We start from the raw sequence: 14693 nt of genomic DNA on the forward strand, positions 1-14693 counted from the left end.
AGAGAGTTGGGCAAGCCGGGGGGCAAGTATCTATCTCTTAGCCTGGCCTACTTTGCAGGGTCCCTGAGAAGGTAAGGGGAAGAAAATGGGGTTCAATAAAGAGATGCCTTGTGGTTGGCCAATTGGTGCCAAAGAAGGATAGAATTTTTTTCATGTATGCTACAACAGCAGCAAGGATACTTATTGCAAAGTATTGGAAGACACAAGATCTACCCACCCGGGAAGAATGGCAGATGAAGGTGATGGACTATATGGAACTGGCGGAAATGACTGGCAGAATCCGAGACCAGGGAGAAGTGTCGGTAGAAGAAGAAATTTAAAGACTATTTACAGAAACATTTTAAAATTAAGGAATGTTAGAAGGAGGCTGGAATGAAGTTATGTGGTTTTAGCAGTAATGTTATAAAGGATTAAGTAAAAATGGATTGTCAACAGCTCAGAATGTAAAGTTACAATATATTAAGATAAATTAGTAAGGAAAAAAAACAAAGATGGAAAGGATTTGCTGAAATAACTAATTGAACTAGAATACAAAAAGGGAGGTGTGAGGAGGTCAAGGAAATAAGCAAATGAAAGATAGGACATGGAAAGATGGACTTGTTTTTAATTGTTTTTATTTTTTCTGTATTTTGTATTTTCTCCTTTTCTTTTCTTTATTTCTGTAATTTTTTTGAAACTCCAAAAAATATTTTCTTTTAAAAAAAAGAGAGATGCTTTGTCCCCACAAACCCCCGAACCTTTAGAAAGCTCTTGGCGGCTCGCCGGCACTCCTGGTAGTACTCCTTGAAGGTGAGCTTGGTCCACCTGCCGTCTTTCTTGGAAGATAGGGCCGGATAGTCGCCGAATTGACTGATGGAGTTCAGAAGAAGCTCGTGGACGGTGATGGGAGTCTCGGACCCGATTCCGCTTTCATCCATCCTCAGAAGGACTTCCCCATCCCTCTTCGAGGTCCATAGTCCTACAGAAGGCGGAGCTGGGGTGTCCATGGGAGAGAGAACAAGATGGGGGGGGGGAACAGGGGCCATAAAAAAGTCTTAAATAGGCAGCCTAAATAAGTCCTTCAAGCATTAAAACAAGTATCGTAGGAATACTGGCCAACGGATCATCAACTGTTCTCACTTGCAGATTTTTATACACAGTGGTAGCTTGATTCTCAAACTTACCATATTTTTTGCTCTATAAGACTCACTTTTTCGCTCCTAAAAATTAAGGGGAAATGTGTGTGCGTCTTATGGAGCGAATGCAGGCTGCGCAGCTATCCCAGAAGCCAGAACAGCAAGAGGGATTGCTGCTTTCACTGCACAGCGATCCCTCTTGTTGTTCTGTCTTCTGAGATTCAGAATATTTTTTTTCTTGTTTTCCTCCTCCAAAAATTAGGTGTGTCTTGTGGTCTGGTGCGTCTTGCAGAGTGAAAAATACGGTAGTCCGTTCCGGAAGCCCGCTTCAAAACCAAAGCGTTCCAAAACCGAGGCGTGCTTTCCCATAGAAAGGAATGCAAAACGGATTAATCCGTTCCAGACTTTTAAAAACAACCCCCAAAGCAGCAATTTGACGTGAATTTTGCTATTTAACAAGACCACTGATCCCTAAAATGAAAGCAATAAACAATGTGCTGCAGCCACACAACCAATCCATCAGTAGCTGAGCTGGGTTCCACACAGTCACAAAGAAAGAGCTGCAAAAACAAAAACGCAAAATAGCAAAAACAGACAGACCTGAGCGTAACACTCAAAATGGAGCACGTTCAGCTTCCGAAAAAAGTTTGCAAACCAGAACACTTACTTCCGGGTTTGAAGTGTTTGGGTTTCAAGTTGTTGAGTACCGAGGCGTTTGAGAACCAAGGTAAAAAGGTAAAGGTAAAGGGACCCCTGACCATTAGGTCCAGTCGTGACCGACTCTGAGGTTGTGGCACTCATCTCGCTTTCAGGCCGAGGGAGCTGGTGTACAGCTTCCGGGTCATGTGGCCGGCATGACTAAGCTGCTTCTGGCGAACCAGAGCAGCACATGGAAACACCGTTTACCTTCCCGCCAGAGTGGTACCTATTTATCTACTTGAACTTTGATGTGCTTTCGAACTGCTAGGTTGGCAGGAGCAGGGACCGAGCAATGGGAGCTCCCCCCCGTCATCGTGGGGATTCGAACTGCCGACCTTCAGATTGGCAAGTCCTTGGCTCTGTGGTTTAACCCACAGCGCCACCCACGTCCAAGGTACCACTGTATTATTATTATTATTATCAATTTCATTTCTATGCCACTTTGTTTTTAAGGTGGGGAAAAAAATCTCAAAGCGGTTTGCCTACAGGAAGAGATCAAATGAAACATTCCGAAATAAAACATGACAGGTATACCCGATATACTACGCAAAGCGACGTAACCAACAGGAAACTACTGCCATGCGCTCTGACCCTGAAACTGCAATTAATCCAGAATGCAGAAGCCAGACTGGTGACTGGGAGCGGCCGCCGGGACCACATAACACCGGTCCTGAGAGATCTGTATTGGCTCCCAGTACATTTCCGAGCACAATTCAAAGTGTTGGTGCTGACCTTGAAAGCCCCAAATGGCCTCGGTCCTGTATACCCGAAGGAGCGTCTCCACACCCATCGTTTTACCTGGACACTGAGGTCCAGCTCCGAGGGCCTTCTGGCTGTTCCCTCCTTGCGAGAAGGGAGATTACAGGGAACCAGGCAGAGGGCCTTCTCGGTGGTGGCACCCACCGTGTGGAACACCCTCCCTTCAGATGTGAAGGAAATAAGCAGCTATCCTATCTTTAAAAGACATCTGAAGGCAGCCCTGTTTAGGGAAGTTTTTAATATTTAATGCTGTATTGTTTTTAACTTTTGATTGGGAGCCACCCAGAGTGGCTGGGGAGACTCAGCCGGATGGGTGAGATATAAATAATAAAATATTATTTTTATTAGGATGAATATAAATAATAAAATATTATTTTTATTAGCATGTTTGAATGTCCCCGGGATGCAGGAACTCAGGGAGTCTGTCATGGGGGTGGCCTCGTTGTGCCTCTCTCAGAATTCTTCACCCACGTCACTGTCTCAAACGCTCCCCGACGTGCAAACAAAAACCACCAGCAACTTTTGCCTACCTTTGGACCGGAACATCTCTGCCGCCGGCGAATCTGCTTCTTCCGCTGGTTCCGGGTGGTGGTTTTCAACGCTGCGGAGGGGACGAGAAAAAGACAAGTCACTGCAGCAATGCGACCCAAAGCAGATTAAGTTGTGTCCAGGGCAGCTGTCCACCAGCTCCTTCAGGTACGTAGGCTGAGACCCTACCTGCCCACAGACAGTCTCGCCAGAGTGGTGCATGCTCTGGTTATCTCCCGCTTGGACTACTGCAACGCGCTCTACGTGGGGCTACCTTTGAAGGTGACTCGGAAACTACAACTAATCCAGAATGCGTCAGCTAGATTGGGGACTGGGAGCGGCCGCCGAGACCATATAACACCGGTCTTGAAAGACCTACATTGGCTCCCAGGATGTTTCCGAGCACAATTCAAAGTGTTGGTGTTGACCTTTAAAGCCCTAAACGGCCTCGGTCCTGTATACCTGAAGGAGCGTCTCCACCCCCATCGTTCTGCCCGGACACTGAGGTCCAGCTCCGAGGGCCTTCTGGCGGTTCCCTCATTGCGAGAGGCCAAGCTACAAGGAACCAGGCAGAGGGCCTTCTTGGTGGTGGCGCCCGCCCTGTGGAACGCCCTCCCAACAGATGTCAAAGTGATAAACAACTACCTGACATTCAGAAGACATCTTAAGGCAGCCCTGTTCAGAGAAGTTTTTAACGTGTGATATTTTACTGTATTTTTGGTTGGGAGGCCCAGCCAGATGGGCGGGGTATAAATAAATTATTATTATTATTATTATTATTATTATTATTATTATTATTATGTTGTTGTTGTTGTTGTTGTTGTTGTTGTTGTTGTTGTTGTTTTTCATCCCCCAGACGCTATCCCCCCAACCCCGGGGCACTCTATTTACTCTTTAGCGGAAGACAGATTTCAGGCATGGTCCTCTGTGTCGGAGGACGCCTTTCTGCAAAAAAAAAAAAAAAGCAAAGCAGAGAGATTTGATCTAATTCACTGATAGGGAACAGTACCCACAACCTAACCAATCTAGTTTCTAGAAGCAAAGCAGCAATACAAACGAGCCTGGCAAATCTTCAAAAAGGTGTGCGTGGTTTTTTTAAGTCAAAGGAACCAATAAGCTTCCTTTAATACTTTTTTTTTTTAAAAAAAAGCCAGGCTGTATCAAAGAGGGCTGCACCCCCCCCCCCACCGCCTTCAACATTAAAATAATTCATGTATTGGTTGCCATTAATTTGATTTATACTGATTTTATAATGGATTGATTTTAGAACGCTGTATTATTTTACTGTTGTTAGCTGCTCTGAGCCCGGCTTCGGCTGGGGAGCGTGGGATCTAAATAAAATATTATCATTTATTATTATTTATACCAAGTGGCGTAGCGTGGGTTGTCAGCACCCGGGGCAAGGCAAGTAATTTGCAACCCCTAACCCGTGGATTTGCGCCCCCTAACCCTAACCCCCAGATGTTGCGCCCGGTGCGGCCGGCCCCCCCTGCACCCCCCACGCTACGCCACTGTTTATACCCCACCCATCTGGCTGGGTTTCCCCAGCCACTCTGGGCGACTCCCAACAAAATATTAAAAATACAATAGTCTGTTAAACATTAAAAGCTTCCCTGAACAGGGCTGCCTTCAGATCTCTTCTAAAAGTCCTGTAGTAGTTGTTCTCTTTGACATCTGGTGGGAGGGCGTTCCACAGGGCGGGTGCCACCACCGAGAAGGCCCTCTGCCTGGTTCCCTGTAACTTGGCTTCTTGCAGTGAGGGAACCGCCAGAAGGCCCTCGGCGCTGGATCTCAGTGTCCGGGCTGGATGATGGGGGTGGAGACGCTCCTCCGGGTAAATTAAATAAATAAATATGTAGATTAAATAAATAATTAAAATAAAATAAAATAATAATTATTTTATCTGGCTAGGCCTCCCCAGCCACTCTGGGCGGCTTCCAACAGGATATTAGTAAAGGTAAAGGGACCCCTGACCATCAGGTCCAGTCGTGACCGACTCTGGGGTTGTGGCGCTCATCTCGCTTTACTGGCCGAGGGAGGCGGCGTACAGCTTCCGGGTCATGTGGCCAGTATGAGTAAGCTGCTTCTGGTGAACCAGAGCAGCGCACGGAAACGACATTTACCTTCCCGCCGGCACGATACCTATTTATCTACTTGCACTTTGACGTGCTTTCGAACTGCTAGGTTGGCAGGAGCAGGGACCGAGCAACGGGAGCTCACCCCGTCGCGGGGATTTGAACCGCCGACCTTCTGATCGGCAAGCCCTAAGCTCAGTGGTTTAACCCACAGCGCCACCTGCATCCCCTAGCAGGATATGAAACACACAATAAAACATCATTTGCATACATTGCAATGCTACAGCGACTGGCCGCCACGCAGCTCAGGTTTTGCAAAGCCACCCCTTTTGCATGACCTGAGGCGCACGTGTTGCAAAAGAAATGTTGCACAGACAATGATGTCTCAAACTGTGCAAGCAAAAGAAACCGGGGGTGGGGGGAGAGATCGAGAGACTGCGCACCCCGGTGCTTAGCCACAGACGCACCCTGCCTTCTCGCTGCTCCTGACTCTCCAAACCGGAATCTGGGTGATGTTCTGCCTTCCAGCGCCTTCTTCCCATGTCAATGTGGCATTATTATTTTTTTCTCTTTCAGGCTGCGGGGAGGGAACAAGTGCCGCGGGGGTATTTCCTCCCTCCGTTCTGTCCTGGCACCGGCTGTTGGAAAACTTGCCCCCTCCCCCTTGCCCGCTCCCCCCCAGGGTGTTTCTCCAGCAGAGGTCTTCCTGCCACTGCAGGCCAAAGGGGAGACCCCCCTCCTTCTAGAACGCCGCGCTTGTGATGTCGCCGCCACAACTACAGCCTCATGCGCGTCCCAGGGTTCCAGACTTTGTGGGTCCTGCGGCAAAACCAACCTAGCGGCGTGGTCCGAAGCCGCAAGGCAACGCATTCGAGAGCAGGGACCGATCGGCGAAACGGGAGCATTCATCGCCGGAGAGAGGGTACCAGCAAATGTAAGGTAGTCGTGTCCTGACATAGCTCACGTCGGTAAAGCGCAAGCCTGTTATGTACTGAAGTTCTCACCCTGGGCCAGCAGGGGGATACTGTAGATAGTTATGCAAATAAGGGATCGAAAGTGATGTTCAGTGATTGGACAGTTTTAGAAAATGGTTACAGTTACGTTGTACTGGAGCTCTATATAAGCAGGCTGACTGAACCCTTCAGTTCAGTTCTGTCCTGGCCTGTGAATAAACAAGAGCTGTTTGAAGAATCGCTGTGTCGTCTGATATGTTCACCCACAACTTAACAGAGCCACTCGCTGTCAGGGGCGAGGGTTCAAGACCCACGCTGTGTGAGTGTCTGGAGGGTGTTGGAGGATGGATGGCGGCTAACAGATTGAGGTTGAATTCTGTCAAGACAGAAGTACTGTTTCTGGGGGATAGGAGGCGGGCTGGTGTGGAGGATTCCCTGGTCCTGAATGGGGTAACTGTGCCCCTGAAGGACCAGGTGCGCAGCCTGGGAGTCATGTTGGACTCACAGCTGTCCATGGAGGTACAGGTCAAATCTGTATCCAGGGCAGCTGTTTACCAGCTCCATCTGGTACGTAGGCTGAGACCCTATCTGCCTGCGGACTGTCTCACCAGAGTGGGGCATGCTCTGGTTATCTCCCACTTGGACTACTGCAATGCACTCTACGTGGGGCTACCTTTGAAGGTGACTCGGAAACTACAACTAATCCAGAATGCGGCAGCTAGACTGGTGACTGGGAGCGGCCGCCGAGACCATATAACACCGGTCTTGAAAACCTACATTGGCTCCCAGTATGTTTCCGAGCACAATTCAAAGTGTTGGTGCTGACCTTTAAAGCCCTAAACGGCCTCGGTCCAGTATACCTGAAGGAGCATCTCCACCCCCATCATTCTGCCTGGACATTGAGGTCCAGCACCGAGGGCCTTCTGGTGGTTCCCTCATTGCGAGAAGCGAGGTTATAGGGAACCAGGCAGAGGGCCTTCTCGGTGATGGCGCCCGCCCTGTGGAATGCCCTTCCAGCAGATGTCAAAGCGATAAACAACTACCTGACATTCAGAAGACATCTTAAGGCAGCCCTGTTCAGGGAAGTTTTTAACGTGCGATATTTTACTGTATTTTTGGTTTTTATGGAAGCCGCCCAGAGTGGCGATTGCTTAGGTCAGGGGTCAGCAACCTTTTTCAGCCGTGGGCTGGTCCACCGTCCCTTAGACCATGTGGTGGGCCGGACTACATTTTTTTGGGGGGTGGGGAAAATGAACGAATTCCTATGCCCCACAAATAACCCAGAGATGCATTTTAAATAAAATTCTACTCTTGTAAAAACACACTGATTCCCAGACCGCCCGCCGGCCGGATTCAGAAGGCGATTGGGCCGGATCTGGCCCCCGGGCCTTAGGTTGCCTACCCCTGGTCAAGACGGAACTATAGTGTATGCTTGGGTTGCGAACATGATGCATGCTCTCAACCTGCAGCGGTGCATCTGCGCACGCACGGGTTGCGATTCGGTTCTTATGCGCAAAGCACAATTTAGTCTTCTGCCAAAGCCAAAACCCAGAAGTAACCTGTTCCAGTACTTCCGGGTTTTGGCGGTCCGTAACCCGAAAAAACGCAACCTGAAGCATCTGTAACCTGAGGTATGACTGTACTGTTTTTGGGGGTTGGAGTGGGCAGGTGTGGGGGACTCCCTGGTGCTGAATGGGGTAACTGTGCCCCTGGAGGACCAGGTGTGCAGCCTAGGAGTCATTTTGGACTCACAGCTGTCCATGGAGGCACGGGCCAATTCTGCATCCAGGGCAGCTTTCTACCAGCTCCATCTGGTACGCAGGATGAGACCAACCCCTCTCGCTCTCCAGGCTTCAGGAGAGCCACAGCGCCGGCCCCACAAGGTCGGGGGACAGCGGGGAGGCGGAATGCCGCCATCCCGCTGTCTCCCGATGTGGTTTGGAGGCTTACAGGAGAGCCACAGCGCCGGCCCTGCAAGCTCCGGGGACAGCGGGGAGACGCAGCGCGTCCTCCCGCTGTCCCCGGACCTGATCTGCAGGAGGGCGGCGGGGAGAAGAGCGCTTCTCCCCACTGCCTGCCCCGCAAGCTCCAGGGACAGCTGGGAGACGCAGCACGTCCTCCCGCTGTCCCCGGACCTGATCTGCAGGCGGGCGGCGGGGAGAAGAGCGTTTCTCCCCGCTGCCTGCCCTGCAAGCACCTGGGGGGGAAATAAATTTTTTTTTCTTTATTTCCCCGCCGAAAAACGTGGTGCGTCCTATGGGCAGGTGCGTCCTATGGGGCGAAAAATACAGTATCTCCTGCTTGGACTACTGCAATTCGCTCTACGTGGGGCTACCTTTGAAGGAGACCCAGAAACTACAACCAATCCAGAATGTGGCAGTAGTCCCAGGAAGAACGTATACAAAAACTTACGGAATATGCAGAAATGGTAAAACTTACCGGAAGAAGAAGAAATCAATATAAACTTTTTATAAAATAATGGAAATTATTTTTTGAATATTTACAGATAAATCGTAAACAGATGAGAACATTGGCAGGATCACTGCAATAACCTGCAGTTTTGTAAGAGTATACAGTGGTACCTCGGGTTACATATGCTTCAGGTTACAGACTCCACTAACCCAGAAATAGTACCTCGGGTTAAGAACTTTGCTTCAGGATGAGAACAGAAATCGTGCTCCGGCGGCGCGGCAGCAGCGGGAGGCCCCATGAGCTAAAGTGGTCTTCAGGTTAAGAACAGTTTCAGGTTAAGTACAGACCTCTGGAACAAATTAAGTACTTAACCTGAGGTACCATTGTATATTTAAAGAAGATGAATAAATGAGCAAATTAAGTTAATCTGGATATGCAGAAGATATTGAAAATAAATTTAAGGAACCGCAGAAAGAGGGGGGAAGGAATTCAATTTTGAAATGTCAAAATAAGTGTAGAATTAGTGAAACGTGTAAACCTGAAAATTATAAATTCAAAAATTATACATGTAAAAAGCCAAGTTTGGGGAAATGAGCAAGAAGAACCAATTGGCTTGACGTTCCACAAAGCAGCCTTCCTGTGTTCTGAAGTAAAACCATTATTTCCACCCACTCATTCTGTGCCTCTCCACCATCATCTGACAAATCGACCCGGTCCCACAAATAGCTCAAAGCCACAAAAATGTTGCTGAAGGTTTTCAAGTAGGACGAGATTCCTTTGTTGCCTTCATCAGCCCCTCAGATCTCAAGAGAAGGGAACATTGAGAAATTGAGCTGGTTTATGGTGCGTTGAAGAGAAGAAAGGCTGGCTAACTTTTTCCAAGATGGCGTAGACACCAAGAGCACACAAGCTTCCTGGAAAACGTTGATTGAACCCTAGCGGCACAAGAACGCGGTTAAGTCTGGCTGCTTGGGATTGAAAGAATTATCTCCTCCTAAAAAGATGAATGGACCGTGTCCCCATTAAGAAAAAGAGGTCGGAACAGGATCAAGGGACTTTTCTTCTTTAAGTTCTCAAAGCTCTTAACCGAGCTCAAGGTTGTCCTCTGAATGAGCCAGACGTTTAACTGAGTCCATCCTTTGAAAAAATAAGACTTTAGAGCTGTCTTGCCCAGAAATGGCAACTAGGCATTCCTTTTTGGCAACTGTAACCTTGGTTTGGAAGGGACATGGGTGGCGCTGTGGGTTAAACCACAGAGCCTAGGACTTGCCGATCAGAAGGTTGGCGGTTCGAATCCCCGCAATGGGGTGAGCTCCTGTTGCTCGATCCCTGCTCCTGCCAACCTAGCAGTTCGAAAGCACCTCAAAGTGCAAGTAGATAAATAGGTACCACTCCTCCGGGTAGGTAAACGGCGTTTCCGTGCGCTGCTCTGGTTCGCCAGAAGCGGCTTAGTCCTGCTGGCCACATGACCCGGAAGCTGTACGCCGGCTCCCTCGGCCAGTAAAGTGAGATGAGCACTGCAACCCCAGTGTCGTCCGCGACTGGACCTAATGGTCAGGGGTCCCTTTACCTTTAACCTTGGTTTAAGGAGACATTTGGTGTCTAGCTTTTATAAATAGAGATAGATAGATAGATGATAGATAGATAGATAGATGAGTTTCTAATAGTAATAATATTTTATAATTCATACCCCACCCGTCTGGCTGGGTTTCCCCAGCCACTCTGGGCAGCTCCCAACAAAATATTAAAAATACAATACAACATCAAACATTAAAAGCTTCCCTAAGCAGGGTTGCCTTCAGATGTCTTCTAAAAGTCAGATAGTTGTTTATTTCCTTGACATCTGATGGGAGGGCGCCACCACCGAGAAGGCCCTCTGCCTGGTTCCCTGTAACCTCACTTCTCGCAGGGAGGGAACCGCCAGAAGGCCCTCGGAACTGGACCTTCATGTCCGGGACGGACGATGGGGGTGGAGACGCTCCTTCAGGTATACTGGGCCATTCAGGGCTTTCAAGATCAGCACCAGCACTTTGAATTGTGCTTGGAAACGTCCTAGAGGCAATGTAGGTCTTTCAGGACCAGTGATATGTGGTCTCGGCGGCTGCTCCCAGTCTAGCTGCCACATTCTGGATTAGTTGCAGTTTCTGGGTTACCTTCAAAGGCAGCCCCACGTAGTGCGCATTGCAGTAGTCCAAGTGGGAGATAACCAGAGCATGCACCACTCTGGCAAGACAATCTGCAGGCAGGGAGGGTCTCAGCCTGTGTACCAGATGGAGCTAACACTGGTTCCAGGGTCCATGTCTCCTTTTGGGATTGAGGCACAGTGGAGAGTGTCTTATCTTTAGTATATATGGTTCCTTGACACATATATACAACCTGAGCCTAAGTTAGAGGGGCTCATGGCATTAGCACCCCAAGAAGGTATTGCTTCTGCCATAGCCACAGCCTGGGATTCCCACCAAAATCAGGCATGGCTCGTTTTTCTGCTTCAACTCTGGCTTTTGTTTTTCCAAAGCACCTGCCAGCCGGGGGCTCCCAATTCTTTTCTGGCACAGAGCCAGTTCCTTAGGCCTAACGACCCATACTTAGGCCATTCCCAATTAACTTGTCTGATCGCTCCAGCGATTGGATCATTGTTGTTTCCGGGAATTAAAAGGCACTCAGGCATAGAGCCTAACCGCAACCCCTACTCAGCAAACGTAGAAGAATATTTCAGATTGCTCGTTTGGAAACCCAACTTCAATAATCCGAGTACCGGGAGTTTGTCCTGATTGCGCCATGGCTACGGACACTCGCTTAGAAGAAATGTGATTATAGAATCACAGACTTGGAGGGTCATTTAGTCCAATGCCCTGCAGTGCAGGAACTCCTCAGCTAAAGCATCCATGACAGATGTCCATCTAACCTCTGCTTAAAAATCTCCAGGGATGGAAAGTCCACAGCCTCCCGAGGGAGACCGTTCCACTGTGATCGTGGAGGGTGTGTGCGCCAAAAACCACACAAACCTGAGCTACGTAAGCCAAGGGAGAAGACATCTCAAAAACCTCCCAACGAGAACCGAGCATGCTGAATTGTCACAGAACGTTTATAGCTAAAGCCTCTCTAGATCACCTTCAAGGGCAGCCAAACTCTGGTAACCTCAAGGTTAGATTACTGCAATGCGTTACACGCAGGGCTGCCTCGGAAGATGGTTCGGAAACTTCAGCCGGTGCAGAATTCAGCGGCCGGGTTGCTCACCAGACGGCAAGGCGGTTTCAGCATATTGCACCGATCCTGGTCCGACTGGCTACACTGCACTGCACTGGCTACAAATTTGTTTCCGGGCCCAATTCAAAGTGCTGGTTCTTAAATGGATCACAGTACCTCAAGGACTGCCTCTTTCTGTATGAACCTACCCGGACCCTGAGATCACCTTCTGAGGCCCTCCTTCATGTGCCTCCTCCCTGAGAGGTCCGGAGGATACGAACACGAGAACAGGGCCTTTTCTACAGTGGCTCCCCGTCTGTGGAATGCTCTCCCGGGGAAGTTCGCCTGACATCTTCATTACACATCTTTAGGCGCCAGGCAAATTGTTCCTTTTTAACCAGGCCTTTGGTTGATCCAATTTACATCCTATGCCCTTTTAAAATGTGGTGGTTTTTTAGGATAAAAGATTCTCCAATTTGTTGATATCAGACAGAAGCAGGATCTCATCAGCTGCTGGAGAGGTGTTAAAAAACCTTGGACGGTCCCTAGAATCTATGTGGGCGCTGTGTTGCACTTTTAATTTGGAAATCCACCATGATGGAAGTCAAGACCAGGCTGCAGAACTACAAATATAGGGGGAGATGAGCCTTTAATATGAGCATTATATTTGTATTTCCTGATTGATTTACCAAATCTCCCCTGGAAAGGCTAATGTTTGATGCAACCGGTCTGGGAAAATTACTGAGCAGACGCTTAGACTTGATTTCATCAGAACTGAGCGAAGACGGCAGCTGCCAGCAGCAAAAGGACCTTTGGATTGATTCGGCAGAAACACCAGCGTGTGAGGAGATGCTGCAAGCTTATAGAGGGGAAACATATATACCTCCGGGTATATATGATGGTCCCATCACCTCCTGGCAAATTGAAGGGGAAGAAATGGAGGCAGTGAGAGATTTTACTTTCTTGGGCTCCATGATCACTGCAGATGGTGACAGGAGTAGCGAAATTAAGAGACGCCTACTCCTTGGGAGAAAGGCGATGGCAAACCTAGACAGCATCTTAAAAAGCAGAGACATCACCTTGCCAACTGAGGTCCATATAGTTAAAGCCATGGTTTTCCCAGTAGTGATGTATGGAAGTGAGAGCTGGACCATAAAGAAGGCTGATCGCCGAAGAATGGATGCTTTTGAATTCTGGTGCTGGAGGAGACTCTTGAGAGTCCCATGGACTGCAAGAAGATCCAACCTCTCCATTCTGAAGGAAATCAGCCCTGAGTGCTCACTGGAAGGACAGATCCTGAAGCTGAGGCTCCAAGACTTTGGCCACCTTACGAGAAGAGAAAAGGCCCTGATGTTGGGAAAGATGGAGGGCGCAAGGAGAAGGGGACGACAGAGGACGAGATGGTTGGATGGTGTTCTTGAAGCTACCAGCATGAGTTTGACCAAACTGCGGGAGGCAGTGGAAAACAGGAGTGCCTGGCGTGCTCTGGTCCAGGGGGTCACAAAGAGTCGGACACAACTAAACGACTAAACAACACGAAATATAAAACTCAATAAACAAAACAAAACAAAACTTGCATGCACAGACACGCAAGGGAGAGAAAGGGTTAACCAACCTGGGGGAAGTGGCCACACAGACATCATCGATGGACACCCTGCAGGGCTGTTGGACAGGAGACTGCATGGAGACCCCAAGAGAGCCATTCGCCATCGCCACTTGAGCTGCCATCTTGAACAGCACCTCCCTGTAAGGAAAGTCGCCCATTTAGATTAAGAAGGACTCTTGCGGAACTGCAAGGGACGCGGGTGGTGTTGTGGGTTAAACCACAGAGCCTAGGACTTGCCAATCAGAAGGTCGGCGGTTCGAATCCCCGCCACGGGGTGAGCTCCTGTTGCTCAGTCCCTGCTCCTGCCAACCTAGCAGTTCGAAAGCACGTCAAAGTGCAAGTAGATAAATAGGTACCACTCTGGCGGGAAGGTAAACAGCGTTTCTGTGCGCTGCTCTGGTTTGCCAGAAGCGGCTTAGTCCTGCTGGCCACATGACCCGGAAGCTGTACGCCGGCTCCCTCGGCCAATAAAGCGAGATGAGCGCCGCAACCCCAGAGTCGGTCACGACTGGACCTAATGGTCAGGGGTCCCGTTACCTTTACTTGTGGAACTGCAATGGTGCCCCACCAGGGAGAGCCAACCCCTCCTCTCTTCTCCCCTCAGCTTTTATGAATGCTGAACTGCCTGCCCCCCAGCTAATTTCATCTCCCAGCTCAACATTCAATGGAAGCAATTTCCATTTATGCAAAGGGAGTTGCAACACCAGAGAACCTCCTCTGCCTGTTTGTGGGAAATTCAGTTGCGGCTGAGAAACCTCCCGTGCGGAACATGATGCAAAAATCCATACTAATTAAACTCTCTTTGCATATCTGAGCAAAAAGAGAGACAGACAGATCGGACATACAGTGGTACCTCGGGTTACATACGCTTCAGGTTACAGACTCCGCTAACCCAGAAATAGTGCTTCGGGTTAAGAACTTTGCTTCAGGGGGAGAACAGAAATCGTGCTCCGGCGGCGCGGCAGTAGCAGGAGGCCCCATTAGCTAAAGTGGTACCTTAGGTTAAGAACAGTTTCAGGTTAAGGACGGACCTCAAACTAAGTACTTAACCTGAGGTACCACTGTATTATTATTAATTTCATATATATCTATATGTGTGTGTGTGTGTATAAGGTTCAGGTTAAGAACTTTGCTTCAGGTTAAGAACTTTGCTTCAGAACGAGAACAGAAATCGGGCTCCGGCGGCGCGGCAGCAGCAGCAGGAGGCCCCATTAGCGAAAGTGGTGCTTCAGGTTAAGAACAGTTTCAGCTTAAGAAAGGGCCTCCAGAACGAATTAAGTACTTAACCCGAGGTACCACTGTATTCAAGAAGGGACATCAGAGTTTACACAGCAGTCGCAGGAAGGCGTGCAGTTTCAAC

The 14693-nt window shown here is 49.0% G+C and overlaps 1 protein-coding gene across 3 annotated transcripts in view; it reads right to left on the reverse strand.

Moving 5' to 3' along the window:
• ACSBG2 (acyl-CoA synthetase bubblegum family member 2) overlaps positions 1-13516 on the reverse strand; it is a 35825-nt gene extending 22309 nt beyond the window's left edge. Inside the window, exons 1-3 of one of the 3 annotated variants that reach the window (XM_081895507.1) lie at positions 13343-13516; positions 3104-3174; positions 738-973 (exon numbers count right to left, since the gene is read on the reverse strand). In XM_081895507.1, the coding sequence (XP_081751633.1) occupies positions 738-973; positions 3104-3174; positions 13343-13491 (456 nt within the window). In that variant the 5' untranslated portion in view covers positions 13492-13516. Of the gene's footprint in view, positions 1-737; positions 974-3103; positions 3175-5643; positions 5779-13342 lie in introns of those variants that run through there. The other 2 variants (XM_081895508.1, XM_081895509.1) reach the window with 2 other exon arrangements.
• Between the last annotated feature and the right edge of the window lie 1177 nt (positions 13517-14693).

The sequence above is a fragment of the Podarcis melisellensis genome, assembly GCF_964234715.1.
Source record: "Podarcis melisellensis genome assembly, chromosome: 18".
In the NCBI taxonomy this organism is placed as follows: Eukaryota; Metazoa; Chordata; class Lepidosauria; order Squamata; family Lacertidae; genus Podarcis; species Podarcis melisellensis.